The sequence below is a fragment of the Excalfactoria chinensis genome, chromosome 2 (genome assembly GCF_039878825.1).
Source record: "Excalfactoria chinensis isolate bCotChi1 chromosome 2, bCotChi1.hap2, whole genome shotgun sequence".
NCBI classification, from domain to species: domain Eukaryota; kingdom Metazoa; phylum Chordata; class Aves; order Galliformes; family Phasianidae; genus Excalfactoria; species Excalfactoria chinensis.
In genome coordinates, this window is record NC_092826.1 from 109,606,603 (window position 1) to 109,623,055 (window position 16,453).

The 16,453-nt window shown below is 37.0% G+C and overlaps 1 protein-coding gene across 11 annotated transcripts in view; it reads right to left on the reverse strand.

The window, feature by feature from the left end:
* SATB1 (SATB homeobox 1) overlaps positions 1-16,453 on the reverse strand; it is a 94,647-nt gene that overhangs the window by 50,280 nt on the left and 27,914 nt on the right. For 9 of the 11 annotated variants that reach the window (XM_072328292.1, XM_072328289.1, XM_072328285.1 and 6 more), the window contains 3 exons: positions 15,176-15,352; positions 14,129-14,255; positions 13,278-13,401 (listed from right to left, as the gene is read on the reverse strand). In XM_072328292.1, coding sequence (XP_072184393.1) covers positions 13,278-13,401; positions 14,129-14,255; positions 15,176-15,352 — 428 coding nt within the window. Of the gene's footprint in view, positions 1-13,277; positions 13,402-14,128; positions 14,256-15,175; positions 15,353-15,631; positions 15,753-16,453 lie in introns of those variants that run through there. The other 2 variants (XM_072328296.1, XM_072328295.1) reach the window with 1 other exon arrangement.

The following is a 16,453-nucleotide window of genomic DNA, read 5'->3' on the forward strand; positions in this document are numbered from 1 at the left end:
CTAGTTTGACACTGGCTATTTTCACAACTGCTTTGCATTCAAACCCGCATCTGCTAAATCTGGCTATAAGACACAGGGAGCTATTCTCCTGCTTTCCAAAGGGGATTTTATTTACGTTTTACTATTTATCAAGATTTCAGTATAAAGCTTTGTAACATCATAATGGCTTTGTCAAGTGATAAGTAGAAGGTACCTTGTCTTCCTAGCAGAATATGAACAGTGCTGTCCATAAACCTTACAGTCAATTTTCAGAGCTGGAACACTAATCTTGACAGTAACCTTTTAATATATTATATTAATGGCAGAGACGCATTAAGCACCTTTTTTTATAATTCTCAATAAAATGAACATTTACTGAACAATCTGTCAAACTACTGGATCAATTTTTGAAAGCCAAACTTTTAAGACTCTATCCTATTTTCTCTCCCATGAATCCTTCACTTTACATCAGCAGGATAGCATTTTCCAGCCCTGCAACCCTAACATACCTTAAAAAAAAAAAAAAAAAAAAAAAAAAAAAAAAAAAAAAAAAAAAAAAAAAAAAAAAAAGGAAAGAAAAGAAAGAAAAAGGAAAAATGTTATCAGTCTTTGTCATTAGACTTAGTTTGAATAGAGAGAAAGTCGCAGAGCAGAACTTCAAGATTTGGGTGGGGGGAGAGATCTTTTCTCAAAGGACAGATGAACCTTGTTTCCCCAGTTTTAGCTTGTATCAGTGGGGGTTTTGTTTGTTTGTTTGGCTTGTTGTTGTTTTTTACATAGAAATCGAAACATCAGTTTTTATGAAAGCTGAACTCTGAGGACTATTTCTTTCCCAGGAGACTTTACATCAGCATTTTTCAAATGAGAATGAACACTCAAGCACCAATTGGATAACATAAGATTATCCCCAAATCAAAGATTTTAGCCTATCTGTGCCTCTGCCAGCCCACATACTGCAAAAACCCAACCAGGGCAAAACATTGTTCCTAGTACTGTAGTATGGCACAGAACAATCATCTGCCACCTCAGGTAAAACCAGACCTGTAGCTCAGAAACATCCAGTCACCAGCTGTGGTTTAGGCAAGGAATCACAAAATAGACGGCTTAATTGCAGGTGAAGAACAACGTTAAATTTGCTGGTCCTTGAATTCCTTTACTTGTTAAAGTAACGCAATGGAATTTGTTGGTGTATGCCCTATAAACACGTAGAATAAGGAAAAAGCAAACAAACAAAAAAAAAAACAAAAAAAAAACAACAAAACAAAACAACAACAAAAAAAAACCACAGATGGACAGAGCAGAAAAAAACCCTTTGTTTGTGCCTTTGGCACTGCACTTGGATGGCTATCTGACCTCTATACTGCTGCCAGGGTCAGGAGAATTAAGGATTTGCATGGCAAATGCTGGTCACACAAGTTAAAAACTGCCTAAAGGTATATTTCAAATGATGACAAAAGCTTTCCTTCTAATACACAAGCACTTTTTTCCTCCTTTCTCTTGTCTTTATATAGTATAAATGGTTTCCTGCTCCTTTTCTGTCCTCCTATATGGCCTTTAAGAATTCTAAAAGCACACTTTACTATAAACATTCAGCTGCATTGAATATGATGAAGATTACAAAAAGATTCTCGATAAACTGTGTGTATATAAATAAATCCCCACACCAGAAGATTTTGAAATACAGAGATGAGGATTCAGTATCTGAAGGAACTGATCCTTGCATTAACGTTTGCCACTTGGTAAAATAAATTTCTAGCTGTTGCATGACCAAGCAGCTTTCGCCCAATGTTTTCTTAGCATCTCCCACTAATGGATATAAATAAAACTCAAACAAGAAACTGCTTCCCAAGTTACTAATCTTACATTTACAAATGATAAAATCTCAAGAAAGAGAAAGATAGGTAGGTGGGAAATGTTAATTCAGATCTGAAATGACTCTCTAACTGCTTTACAAGCTGTATGTCATAGTGCCCTACACTTAAACAAAAAATAAAAAGAAGAAATAAAAAAAAAAAAAAAGTCATAACCTCTACCTGTAAAAGATAAGGAGAAGTAAGGTGTTTTAGTTTTCACTGTCAGATGTCCAACATGAATCTTTACAAGCATCCTGATTTTTATTGTACGCCTTGTAAATGCTAAGTACTTAGTAGTAAAAATATGGATAAAACTTAAAATGTAAAATAATCAAAATTTAATAAGTTAATGCTTGGTTTAATCCACTGAATGAAAACATCCCTGTAGTTTGTGGGGTGTATTATTATGCCCTAAGATTTTGATTCAGTGATGTCTGCAGGAAAAGCTCTGAAGTCAGAGAGCTCCGTGGGTAAAGCAAGCACTATCCATTTTAGCCAGCAATCTGACTGAAATACTTGTAGGAAGTAACTGGATTCCTTTGCACTGCTGCTTTTGAGTAAATTGGGAATGCACATCTTCAGGTGCCTGTCCCTGTTACTCCCACTTTAGTGCCTATCACAAAGCCATCTTTGAGTACAGAGGCAGATTTTCTGCCAGATGAAGCTAACCCCATGAAGCTCCAACCACAGAGAGTGCTTTGAGTCCATGGGGCCAGAGTAGATCTATTCCAGGATAAGTTCCATCCCTCCTCCTCAGCCCTGGAATATGATTACAGAGACCTTTCCCTCAAGCATTTCCCATCCCCAGCTGCTGCTCCTGCACCAGACAGTAGCACAGTGCAATATAGACAAGGTAAATCACCATTTCTCGTGCAAGAATGAAGGCTGGGTCTTGGTGGGGTTTTGGAAATCAGATTAAACTGGTGGAAAACTGGAATGAGATACAATTTCTATCTTCCTCTCAAGTGGATTGCTTTTATTTCTAACAAATCCCTTTTAACCAGGTCAGATTGCTTCTGACTTGCTTCCTATCTGGAAAAGACAATCCAAATGCACATGCTTCCTAAAGTAAATGCTTTGTGTGGCAGGTGACATTTTAGATCTATTAATGCATTAAATGCAGCTTTTGGCAAGCAAAATATTTCCACAAAAATAAAACAAATCATACATTTTCCTGATAGAGATGCAGATAATCTATCTTCAATGAACCAAAATGGTGATTTTTCACTACAGTTTTCATAAAACGCTGTTCAAAACTGCTTAGCATTATCCACCATGTTATGGAAGATTTCCTTGCTGGGAAATAGGACATGATTTTCAGCAAGACTCTTCTCGGATTCCACTGTTCTGCTAGGCAAAGCATCAGATGTCTGGCATGAAGCTGAGCCCTAAGGCATAATGTCCAGACAAGAAGTCATCAGACTCAGTAGCACTAACTGTTGTCTTGCTCAATTTCTTTTGGTGTTTAGGATAAGTCCCTTCTTTGATCTCTTTTCCCTCTCCTACAGAAGATTTTGCAGATTTTTAAAGCCAAAAGGGACAATTTTGAGAATCTATTTGGACTCCACGTAAAAACAGACCCTAGAAGTTCATCCAGCAGTTACTGAATTTGGCTAAGTTACCTGTGGCTGAGTTAGAGTAAACATCAGATATCGATCTGAAAACTTCTTGTGCTGGATCTTTCACCACATCCCATGATAATGATAATCTGTTTCACTAGATGAGTACTTTTTTTTTTTTTTTTTTTTTTTTTTAATGCAGGACTAGCTTTTAGTTTGCACTTTATTGATTTCAGCTCCCAGCTTCTCTCATGCCTTTGATTGCTTAAATACCCCTCTAGTGCCAAATGCAACATCCCCTGCCTATCTTTTGTTTAAATGGTTAAGTGTCAGATTTATCGTTTCAGGCCTTGTGCCACTTTATTAGCCACCCGTACTACTGATTATTCTTAATCCTACAGGCCCCAGTTCATGAGGATATTACCTTGTTAAAAATACATGATCAAATTTTGTTGTTCTGGGGGAAGAAGAAAAAAAAAAGGAAAGAATTACCAAAAAAGGAGAAAAAGGAGCAATAGCGTGAAATTTGCTATGGATTCTTAACTTCTGCTTGGTAAAATCATATGCAGGTGACACTTTAAGCAGCTGTGCTAGACAAGGTACTAGTTTATCCTCTGCATTGTTGCTTTCCACTGACAAGAGTTTGTGAGAAGTCTAGATGCTCTGAAGAGTACATAAAAATATGCAAAGCTTGATAATCTTGAAAGAGAAATGTTCCAGCTAGCTTCTGTGTGGAACAGGCACGTGCACTTTGAGGTTCCATTCATTCAAAAATTATCCTAGATAAGGTTTTGCACACAAATCTCCTTACAAAATGTGCAGAATTGGGCACACAGCTTTAAAAGCCTGGGGACATACTAGCTGGCAAGTATGTTATGGTGGGATTTTATTGGGATACATACAGAAATACAAAATCCCGCAATTCTGAGAGAGTACAGATATACTGATTTAAACACACACGGTAAATTTAAAGAATTGAAATCTCTCCCTCTAGAAAGGACATAAACACTGATGTCCTTCACATGTATCTCAGTTTTTCACCATCGCAAAATCCATCCTTCTCTATGGTAGCTTGCTGAAAAGTAACAAATCCTCCAGAAAGATGGCAAAAGCAGGAACAGGTTTGACTGTAGAGCAGCTCCTCTGCCTCCTAGCACATAGGTAATCATTCTTCACAAACTTACAAAGAACTGCAACTCTCAGTGTAGGAAATCTCTGTACTTGGGAAAATAAATAAATAATAACTCAGACAAACGAAGAAATGTGAATTTGTGAGGAAAGTCTTTGAGAGCTTTTCATGTGCTCCTATTCCTGGAGAAGAGAATTCTTTCTTTTTGACTCTGATATTCCAGTCCTGGAGTGAGGCAGGTCTGAGGCTGCCGCTGTCCTGAAAAACCTGTCCTCTGATAACCGCTGCAAGGCACCAGGGGAACCTGATACTGTTTGCGCTGTTCTTGAAGCGTCCCAAGAAAGGGAGACAAAAGTCTCCCTCGCCTTAGGTTTTCCTAAATTGTTATTAATTAAAAAGAGAAGAAAAAGGAAGGGGGGGGGGGTGGGGAGGTGGGAAGAAGCAAGCTTTGAGAGTTTTGCTCAGGGTCTTTTTGCGAAACATGTCTCTTTTCTTCTGTGTTGCAATTAGAGCCAAGAACTGCACGAGTCTGTTCTAACAAAGTGAGAGGTGCTCATCCTGTGGCATCACCTCTCAATAAGTGGGTCCTGCTTCTCTCTCATTCCTGTCTGCTACCAGAGCATTACAAATTCAAGCAGTTTTCTCCAGACAGATCTTTATGCCTCCACCGTGTGCACTGACGCAGGCATACCTCAGCTTTAAATCTGCTGACAGCAACACTCCAGCACCTACAGAATTTGTACAGCTTTTGGGTAGGTTTTATAACCGCACTGATATCCATGCCTCCCACCACCACTAGTAATAACTGAACCAGTCAGGGAAGGTCTCTGCAAACCCATCGCAGCAGTGATTAAGATGTAGACATACGTATCTACTTGCCCCTTAAATAGAAGGCTTAATTGGCGATGTGGATAGCTGTTTCCTAATGGACAGAAATTAAACTCCATTTAATTCCTGAGCAGACACTTCCAATGCACAAGGTTTACCACACATTTGGAGTGGGGAGAGGGGGGAGGAAGGAATGAGCCGCATGCACGACTCTCCCTACCTCTGACAATCACTGAGGAAAAGCAACATGAGGACCAGAATGGCATAAGTGTGGCAGGTGTGAATTGACCTGCACTGGCAAAGCTGTGAGCTGGGAAACTTGCAAATCACATGGTTGTGCAATACTTGGCTCCAGTCAGTGCTATCATGTTCTTTATAAAAAAAATAAAAAAATAAAAAAAATCTTAAAGACGTGTACGTCAAGTTAAGGGATTAACTGTCAAGTGACATTACCGAAACAGAGACAATATATTTCTTTATTGTTAATGAAATTCAGTTAAAAGTGAAGGAAGTGATAAAGAAAGTACTGTATTGTAATGTATTTTACATAAGAACGTAATATAGAAAGGGAAATGCAATTAAATCTTAATGTGGACTTTTTTATTTTTAGTTTATCATCTGGTTTACATTTTGAGCCCCTTTGCAGCAGTAAATTATGCTGGCATTTCTTAGGGAATAGCTGCCATGTTAATTTAGTTTAATAAAATAACTGATAGAGAAAAGGGGGAAAAGAAGCATGAAGAGACAGTACCCCCCCACACACATACTTCTCCTTATCTTTAGCTACGTATTCAAATGCTTTCTATATGAATTGTCCGTGGTCCAACTCCAGCACCATGTAATAATACAATACATTACAACACAGTACAATACAATCTTGGATTTCTGTAGCGCCCTTCATGCAAGCATCCCAGGGTGCTTTACAATCATTATGAGTTAAAATTAAAACTGAAGCACATACAATTCCTAATAGAATCATTTTAAAAATGCTAAACAGAACAAATAACTTTTAAGTCTAGATTTAAAAGTCCCAACAGCCTGAGCTTTCCTTACTTCAATTGGCAATGAGCTCCAAAGCTAGGGAGCAAAGCGACTAAAGGCTCTCTCATGTTATGTTAAAGGATCTCTCATGTTGTTTATACTTGTGCAGTACTCTTCAGCCAACAATTTGCCAATAGCAAGAAGAAAAAGACTTATTTGCAATCTTGTTTTAAAGAACATTGGAGGAATGGCTTGTTAACCCTCTAATAAAGTTATGGAAAGAAAATCAGGGTTTATACTCAGCCATGACTGCATTAAGCAGCATGAATGAATGAATACAGAATTCTGTTTTATATACATATATTTATACATGTATATAAAGTAAGAACACCACAGCAAATATTTATGATGAAAATTATTTGATCTAACTTTTTCGAGACCACCAAAAGAGTGAAGACAGAAGCTGAGAGTAGGGCTCAGATTGACAGTACATACCCATTACAGAATGAAAACAGATATGAAGAAAACACATCATGTTCCTTTTTTGTTCTGTCACTTCCCTAAAACTTAATGGCCGTATGGAACAGATAACCCCTTACATGACGCAGTTTGCAAAACTGCTGAGCTATAACATCAAGTCTGCACACTAAGTGGGGAAGATTGTCACAGAACTTCTACTCCCTTATCAAAAAGCATGACTTCTGTACTTTGTCCACATGAAAACTTAGTAGAAGATAGTTGCTTGTTTCTTTGTACAGCTGACTCAAAGGGAAAAAATAAAATGATTAAATCAACACTAGTCCCATCTCAGCATTGGACTTCTCCTTTTCAGGAGCAGAAACAGTTGACCTCACGACAGTGCAGATGGATACTAAGATTGACACATTACAGAGTTCTCTGAACTCAGAAACTGCACTTGCTTGAGAAGCATTAAGTGCTGACATCACAATTGTTTTTAAAAGGGACTTTAATATCTTCATTGTTACTAAACTGAATGAAGACGCAGAATGCCTTTTCTACTTTATTATTTGCTACCCAAACAATCTGATGGGTACAACTGCAAAAGCGAGAGCACTTAGGCTTATCTAATGAACAAAAATCAATGATCAAAAGATTAAGCAATATGAATTTTGAACTCAACTCACTGCCCTCAACAGAAATACAACACTAGTGAGGTCAACAAACAGCACATGAAGTGTATGTATCCCATATAGAAAAGTTATTTTTAAGATTGCAGACAAAATGAAAATTGGAGCATCCAGAGAAAGTCCTTAAAACCAGTGTACCTCTAAGGTTCACCTTGTGGGCTTCCAGCACCACAAAACCAAGCCCTGCTACTTGTCCTTATGGAGAAGCTGCAATGGAACAGCCCACGCAAGACCTGCATCATGATCAAAGCTCACTCTCCCCCATCCCACCAGTAATAGGCTCTGTATCTCATTCCATGCACCCATCGTATAAGGATGACTGAAAATCCTGGGCACAAATTTTAATAGTTAATTGAAAACATTGTAAAAAAATCTCAATACCTCATCAGCTAAAAGAGACATCAGAGGGAATGCTCTTGAGCATCTGGGGGTGGGTTGGAAAGGACCTGCCTGCCAAGACCTGAGCCCAGGCCCTCAAGGATTTACTTCCCCAAAATAATTAATGACACCTTCAAAACCTAAACTACAGTAACTACTAAAGTAGAAAAAGGAGCTACATTCCTTACTGAGGTTATTAATTACTAGGTGGGGGGAGAGGAAAGGAGTGCAGACAGAAGAAGGAGATGAAGAGAGGAAAGGGAAATAAAGTACAAGCAGCAAAAAGCCCAACTACTTGGTCTCAGGTCTAGGCAGGTAAAACTGAAAGGGGAGGGCAGAAACCACTTTCCAGTTTCATGAAGAAAGAATTAAAAAATGCTCATAAAGCATATGGATTTTGGCAACTCTTAATAGCTCATTCCTTGGTTATTTATAGGTCTGGAAATTTTAATTTTAGTAACAGTAACTTTTTTGGGTTGTGATGGAGATGGATGTTCAGATATTTAGAAAAGCAGCCAGGAAAGGTGAGAGGATTTCCATATCTCTATCATGCTGCTTGTTTGCTTTGACCGCCAGGTACATTCAGATCAGGTAAACTGAGAAACACCGATGTTGCGAGCAAGATTTCTTCCTGGCATGTCTGCCAGATCACATAAAAACCCGCATGATATCTGCATAAAACAGCATGCAAATTCAGGGCAGGATATTTGAACAAAGAGCAAGGTATGTGATATACATCGTGCTCATGTCATATGCCTGCAATCACTCACTACAGGATGGAATTTTGCTCAAAATGCAGTCAAGATGTCTATATTTATCACAAGTGCAGAACTATTCAGACTTCAGTATCATACCAGTACTTGTTCTGTGGGAGCACACATTTTACGGAATATATCCCTCCCTGATCATTTACTGCAGAATTATGTAAAAGACACTGGGGGGGAGGGAGGGGGAGAAAGCTAATTGCAACACACAAACATTTTCAGAATAAATGTAAAGAATAACACAATATATATAAATTACTGTGTACATAAGTATCACAGATGGAAATATTCATGTCTCCAACTATATTAAAAATATTAATCTATGAGATTTTACTATACATCAGTCCTAGAATTTCTCTTCCATAATGCATTGGCTATCGGTTGCCTTGAGAGTTACGCTAGGTATTCAGAGTTTCAAAGGACATGCAAGACAGAAGAAAAAAAGAAAAGCAAAAATGGACTTTGTGTTCTGGGATGTTATGAGGAAGACTAGTATACCTTTCTTCACAAGTGCTTTTACAGTGTCTCGATAAAACAAAGAAGTGAAAATCTCAAACCTGTTTGTGAATACTAACAGCAATCACTTTGAAAATCTTTTTGTAGAAAAGAAAAAAAAAAAATAATAGTTAAGATAATATCAGTTGGAAAGTCAATGTCATTTGATCACTGCCATATTCTCAAAGCGCTACCCAGATACTAATTAATCTCTACAATCTCCTAGTTTGGTGGGTGAATTGTTATCTCCCTGCCTTGGAAAGGTGACAGAAACTCAAGATAAGGGGTACATCTAAATCTTCAAGATCATACCAAAAGTTTGTTCCAGAATTACCAAATTAACTTCTAATTTTTTTGTGTGCATGTGCATATATATGCAAACACATATTCACATAAAGAGAAAATAAGTCAATAGAAAAAATAATGAACTCCTAAAAATCCTTATTAATAACAACAACATAGGGTCTGGAGTATTTCAGTTATTTTAGACTTCAGCACCAAAACCCAAAACAGAGCAAAACTGTGAAAATGAAGTAAAAAAATATTAGAACTAAGGCTGAACAGAGGGATGGTAGGAATAACATTAAATAAGTGCAACAGGACCCACTGCCTGATCACTTTAGAGCAGCACCCATGTGGTAGAGTACAGCTTCACTGTATGGCACTGAAAATAAAAACTGATGGTAGAACAATTTTTTATAACTCTTAAGAAACTAAATAACAAAAACAAGAGGCAAACAAGATCTTAGCCACTCGTGAGATGCACAGGTTTAATGGGATGCACAAGATTTCTGGAAACTGAGCCCTGGATTAAATTCCAAGTCACCCTTCCCCATCAAAAGAGATCTGGAAAGGAAGTAGAAATGAAGCTAGCCATGCATATCAAACACAGGAAGTCTTTCACCCGGCACTAGGCATGTGCTGGTAGTCTCTAGCAACAATATCTGCAAATCTGAGGAAAAGCAGCGAAATACACTACAGCACATAATCCAGGAAAGATTCAGCTTTTCCATGCCAAATCTGTAGCACCTTTCTACTTTGTTTTCCTAGTATTAAAAAAAATATATATAAAAATGAGAATGTCTCTAGACCTATACTCTTGATTTCACGACAGCTGAGAGCTGTGCATTTGCTTCAGCTTTTCTCAAGGTCTCCTATTCCAGTCCATGGGAATTCCCTGTGATGTGGGCTCCGACAGCAAGTGGTAAACCTGGTCATCACAGGATGGCCATGGCAGTCTCAGCATGAGACAGCTGAAGTAACTTCAATAGAGCCTGCCTATTCAGCACTCCTAACGGAAAAGTCACAGTGGCATTTTACTGAGAAAGGCATGAAGTGTTTCTATCTGTACACCCCAGCGTTTTAGTTTGACATGAAAACAAATGCAGAAAAAATAAAAAATTCACTCAAGTTGAAGTTGCTTTTAAATTTTCTAGAGGCTTCCTTGTGGTTCTGTGTTCAAGACACTAAATACACTTGTGCTAGAAAAAATATTTTGCTCACTATTTCTGCAGTTCATAGATTATCATTATTCTACATAAAAATAAAGAGCAATTTTTTAATATCAAAATGCAAGGTGAATTAAAAGAAAAAGGTAAAGAAAAATATTTTTGGATTATCAATATTCTACATAAAAAACAGCAATTTTCTAACAAAGATGCAATGTGAATTAAAAGAAAAAGAAAAAAAAAAAAAAAGGGTAAATTATAAGTGAAGATGATGATTCTGTCTTTCATGCTTAAAATTGAGCTCCAGAGATGCCATGCATTGAGCACAGCAGCTTAAATACTCTCCAACAAACCCTTTCGTACCTATACAAAACAAGGTACCACTAATGACAGTGACAGAAAACGATAACTAATCTTGTTTCCACATTGAGTCATTTTTCTGTGGTTAATAAATTATATCCATAACAGTGTTAATAACTTATGGTACAGTGCCATTGCATTAGTTTGCATTTGTGATGGAGCACTTCATATGGCATTATCTATGCCCATGAAAGTACACATGAGAGACCATTGGTCTTCTCTTACAAGAATCTAATGCTGGTATTTTGACAAATCCTCTAAGAATACACTGCTTTCCACCTTGTGCCTTGCACTTCTCACCTCTGATACAGCAGCACAGCACTGCAGGTAATTCACAAACTTGAATATGTTTAATAAAAATAGACACATTCAAACCCGCCTGTGTAGGAACTATATACATTTAGTTATTGATTAGGAAATACAGGAAGTATTTACATCAATTTAGTCATCTGAAAAGGACACTGTTGGATCACCATATCTTCCTGCAAGCTCACAGAGAGAAACAGGAAGATTTAGATCAACTGATGGACTTTTGACCAAGCATTTATTCTTCCAAAAAAATTAAGACAAAATAAATGTATTTTAATTTAATGTGATGTGCTCTTTAAAGAAATGGGCTACCAGAAACAAAGAAAGAAACAAACCTTAAATTCCTAAGAAATCCAACCACTGCAGCACCGGTAAAGATAAACAGATGACAAAAATACTAAGCATGCCTCAAACCACATAAATAAAGATATCTTTAAATATATTATTTTACGCACACATAACAAAAAGACTGCAAAATAATACACAATCATCCTCAAATCAGAATTCCATAATTTGTGGTTCCGTTAATCTCAGATGCTATCTTAGGAATAGTTACAAGGCAAGGTGGGTTTTGTCCATTAAAATTATGATATTATAAAAAAACAAAACAAAACAAAAAAAACAAAACGATTTATATAAATTCTTTTTTAAATAGTAATTACTGGAATCTCTCCAGTAGCATGACACTGTCATGAGCAAAGCATTTATTTTAAAAACTGTTTTTCTGCTTTATAACTGCATCATCTACGTATATACACAAGATTTCTATATGAAACCATATGCCAACATATACAAGAAATATTCCATCTCTATACAATTTACTGGCTTTCCATCAGTCTAAAGTAAAAATTAACACTGTAATACTAAAAAATACCAAATTATATGCAGACTCTGAGAGCCATAACTGCAAAAGCTCGCATGCTTTTATAATAGGTACGAGCAAGATAACTTTGCAGACGTATCACTGAAATGGTTTGCAACCAGTGAAGATAATTTTGATTATTTCCACTTCAAAACTTCCTATATTGGAGCCACATCACTGAAAACAATCTAATCATGGGGGGGGGGGGGGGGGAAAGAGTGATGGGAAAACAGCCTGCTAATATATCTGCTGGAAAAACAGAGAGAGTCGGGTCCTCTATAGATTAACTGAAGTCTTTCAGAAACCAATACTGCATATTCCAAGCAAAAGAAATAAAATCTCCATAAAAATAACTCGACTTCCTTTTTCTTCTCCCTACCACAATTTGTATCATGTAGTTGAAATTCTCAAATTATGTCTCTACTGCACCACAAGAAAATACAATTTGAAATCTAAACGGTAACAGTAAATACAAAGTTCCCACCACAGTACCGCTGACTTCCATACTGTGTAGAAAAAGGAGTTGCTCCCTCATAGTAATTTGACAAAACAACAACAAAGAAACGATAATATGACTAAGGCTTCAAGGAAGCACTGGTTCAACATTTAACAACGCATAAATAGAGATTTCATTTTTTGTTTAGATCTATTTTGATTAGAACTAATAAATGGCTGATTTTCCTTTGGTTGTTTGCAACAACAACATATCATCCAAAGAGCTTTATTTTTCATTCCCCTCTTATACAGCATGCCAACGACTGTCTCATTTTATGAATTAGCATTTAAAACTACTGCAGGTTATCTAACAAGCATTCAGATTCAGTAGTACTTTTGACAGCAGTAAGTAGAGAGTCTTTTAACATCTTGAACACATGTGCTTGAAAAAAGTAGTTACATCAAAGCAGTTCAAAGACTGAAGACAAAAACCAGTTAAAATCCAGTTTGCCGTGAGACAATTTTGGTGTGGTGTAAACAGCCTTTCTTAACTCCCCATGGGAAACGTGGTAAGACTACGTTCAAAATGAATCAGGCATATTTATAAAGATCATGAAGTGGTCAAATGAATTTGCATTTTTGGCAGATTTGCTCCACAGATACTACTTGCTGCAGTCTGTAGAAATCTCAAATCTCACATCAGTGTTGCCGATAGTGCTTTATTATTTATTACACGTTATGCTAAGTACCTGTGAAAGGGGACATTCCTTGGCCAATGAACTCTGGTTCATATCCTTCAGTAAGTCCTTCAGAGCATTTCTTACTGTCGTGTGAGACCATTGTTCAGGAGGCAAGTCTTCTAGTTTAGGGCAACTATTTGAAACACAGATTAGAAAAGGGATTATTACAAGATTGCATCCTGCTGCAGAACATTCCTTTAAGACAGACAGATTTCATTTTGCGCATCAAGCAGATGCATCTGGAGATTGCTCTCGGTCTCCTGATTGTTCCGATTAGTTAATTACTTTATACAACACATCTGCTGTATTGATGCATGAATTATACATCAGCTGCATGTGGCGACTATTTTTTCATGTTACTTCTACCTTCCTGCTCTGATGCGCTTGGTAAAACAATTTAAGGTGTAATGCTTTCTCACGACTGATCATGAAAAGCATTAATATATTAACCATTTTTTCCTTTTTTGTTGCCACAAAATTTAAGAACCTAGACAGCAACAATAAGTGCAAGCAAGTCATTCTTTTACAAAATGCACACAGATGGTACTGTTCATGATATGCAAAAATATTTTTCTCTTAAGTAAACTTTATGTAAAATGCCTTCTTGTAATGCATCATTTAATTGACTAAAATGCAATATAGTTTTAATGAGATATCCAAAGAAAATCTATGTATCAGAGCTATAAAAGTTTTCTGCAATGGTATGCTGTAAGTTAAAGAAGAATTAGGGTAACTAAAAGGGAATTTAGATAAGCCTCTGTACTTAGAGCACATGGCACAGCGGGAATTAAATACAAGCAATATTAACCTGAAGAGCAGACAAGTAACAGTTCACTTCCCAGAACTGGTACTCAACTTACCTGTGTAGCTGGATTTTCAGTGTGACCACATGATACACATCTTGCAACATGTCTGCTACTGTAGCATCAGGGGCGTCTGTCACATAGGAGAGTGGAACTGGATTCCACTTTCCAACCTGGATAAGCCCTGTGGGATACATATGAATATATACATTATTTTTGTAAGGGGAGGGAGTGCAAGAAGGAAAGTAAAAAATAAAAATATAATAATAATAATAATAGTAATAATAAAAAGTTATTTACCTGTTAATTCCTAGGAGCAAAAAGAAATACCTAATTCTAACAAAATCATTACTTTTGTTTCTAGCCTTGGACATCTGGCACAATAAACCATCAGAAAAGCAGCTCCCCCAAATTCCATCCCCCCCCCCCCCCCCCCCAACAACATCACCAAGGATGTTCTTTATCTATATTATGAAATTATAGAAATGCATTACAGTAGAGAACCTTTTAATATGCATAGAAGCATATTTTCTCAAGTACCCACAAATTCAATAGGACATGATATGATAGCTGCCATTCTTAATAAATTATAAAGGATTTTGCAATGCAAGGACTGAGTTAAAAATAATAATAGTACTTTGCAGTCTATAAAATGACAATGAACAAAATAAAAGATACAGAGCTGGATATTCAGTCATAAATGCAAGTTGACTCTCAACAGTCCATCTGCTCAAATATGCTTTACACTTCCTTGTGGATCCTCAGTGGAGCAGATTATTAAGGTCAATAAGCATACTAATGATTCAGTTGAAGTCTTTTTTTCTTCTTCTTCTTTTTTTTTTTTTTTTTTTTTAAAAAAAAAAGGAAGAAAAACAAAACAATAAAACAAAAAAAAAAAAAAAAAACAACCTACCTCAACATTCCACACAAACAAACTATGCATTAACAAAAATGCATTAAGGAAAAAAACAAAAAGATAAAGACAGAATCTGCTAGAAGTTTAACAAGTGAGACTTGCATTGCATTCTTGAAAGAAATCCTGCCCCTCCCCCACAGCCCCTCAAATTAACACAATTAATTGTACAATTTCATCACCTTATTTACCTTTAGCTTGGGCAGCAGAGCTGTGAGAATATCCAAGGGATAGCAATGCCATTTCGATCAGTTGGTTGAAAAGCATGTCCTTCCTCACCAGCACAAATTCTGCATGCTCCTCCTTAGAATCGTACTCAATGGTATTTTCATAATGTTCCACCACACAGAAAACTGGAAGCATACTTCCTGTAAAAAATATACATATACATAATAATAATAATAAATTTCACATATTAAACTGAAGTAATAGTAGAGTCCGTGGGTCTACAAAGCGTTATGTAAATAAAACCTGTATGAACAGGCAGATCAGGCACCAGGAATCATCACAAATATTTGATAAACATATTCCCGGCGTCCTTTCCCCTCGCCCTCCTTCAAAAAGATAAAGTTCTGCAAAACATCACTCTCTATGAAAAGCAGAAATGCAAATTTTCTTCCTCAATGGGATAGAGATGAAGAAATTACCTGCTGCAGGAATCACAAGGTTAACTGAAGAGAAGTTGATTCTCTCTGTCCTGCCTGATTTGTTGTGAGTAGCAGGCAGCACGAGAACCTAAATACACACTGCAGATGTCTTCAGTGTGAGCCATTTTAGTACCAGCCACATAATTTTGTTCGTTAACACTAAAACTTTCTCTGTTCTGCCAAAAATATTTCGTTACCTTCAGCATTGACAACAAATCACCTCGCGTGTTATACATTCACTCTGAAAAGGGCACCCAAGGAAACAAGGCAAAAGTTAACGCTAATTCATGCCTCATTCATTGAGTGCACTTCAACACTACTTTCACTTGCATCTTTAAGAAACAAATCATGATTCCAACGCCGTCTTAAGGAGCATACCTGCAGTTCAGGCTTTTTTTTTTTCCTGTTGCCTCATATGCACGCATTCAACATTCCTGCTATTCACTGCTATTTCGGTATGCCTGAAACCAATTACTAATTTCCAGTTTCGTAGCATCTCACGACAGACCCTTCCCTCTGCCTCTGAGCTGAATATTAAGCAAACAACTTATTTCCCTTCTTTTTTTATTGATTGTTTTTTAAATTCCTTCTTGACAGCAGGCAGAATTACTAACCAACAACCCAGGCTGTTTTAGGGAAGACAACATCCCTCCCAGCAGTCAGATTTCGAGACTTGGAAAAAACCACCTTTCCCTTCCTCCAGCCTATAAAGGGCACCTTATCCCACAGCCTCAGGTTTAGCCCTGTCCCAGGATAGAATCTCCCCGAGACTGAAAACCAAAGGGTTAAAAGCAGATGTACCAAACCGCCTTATGGCAGCCT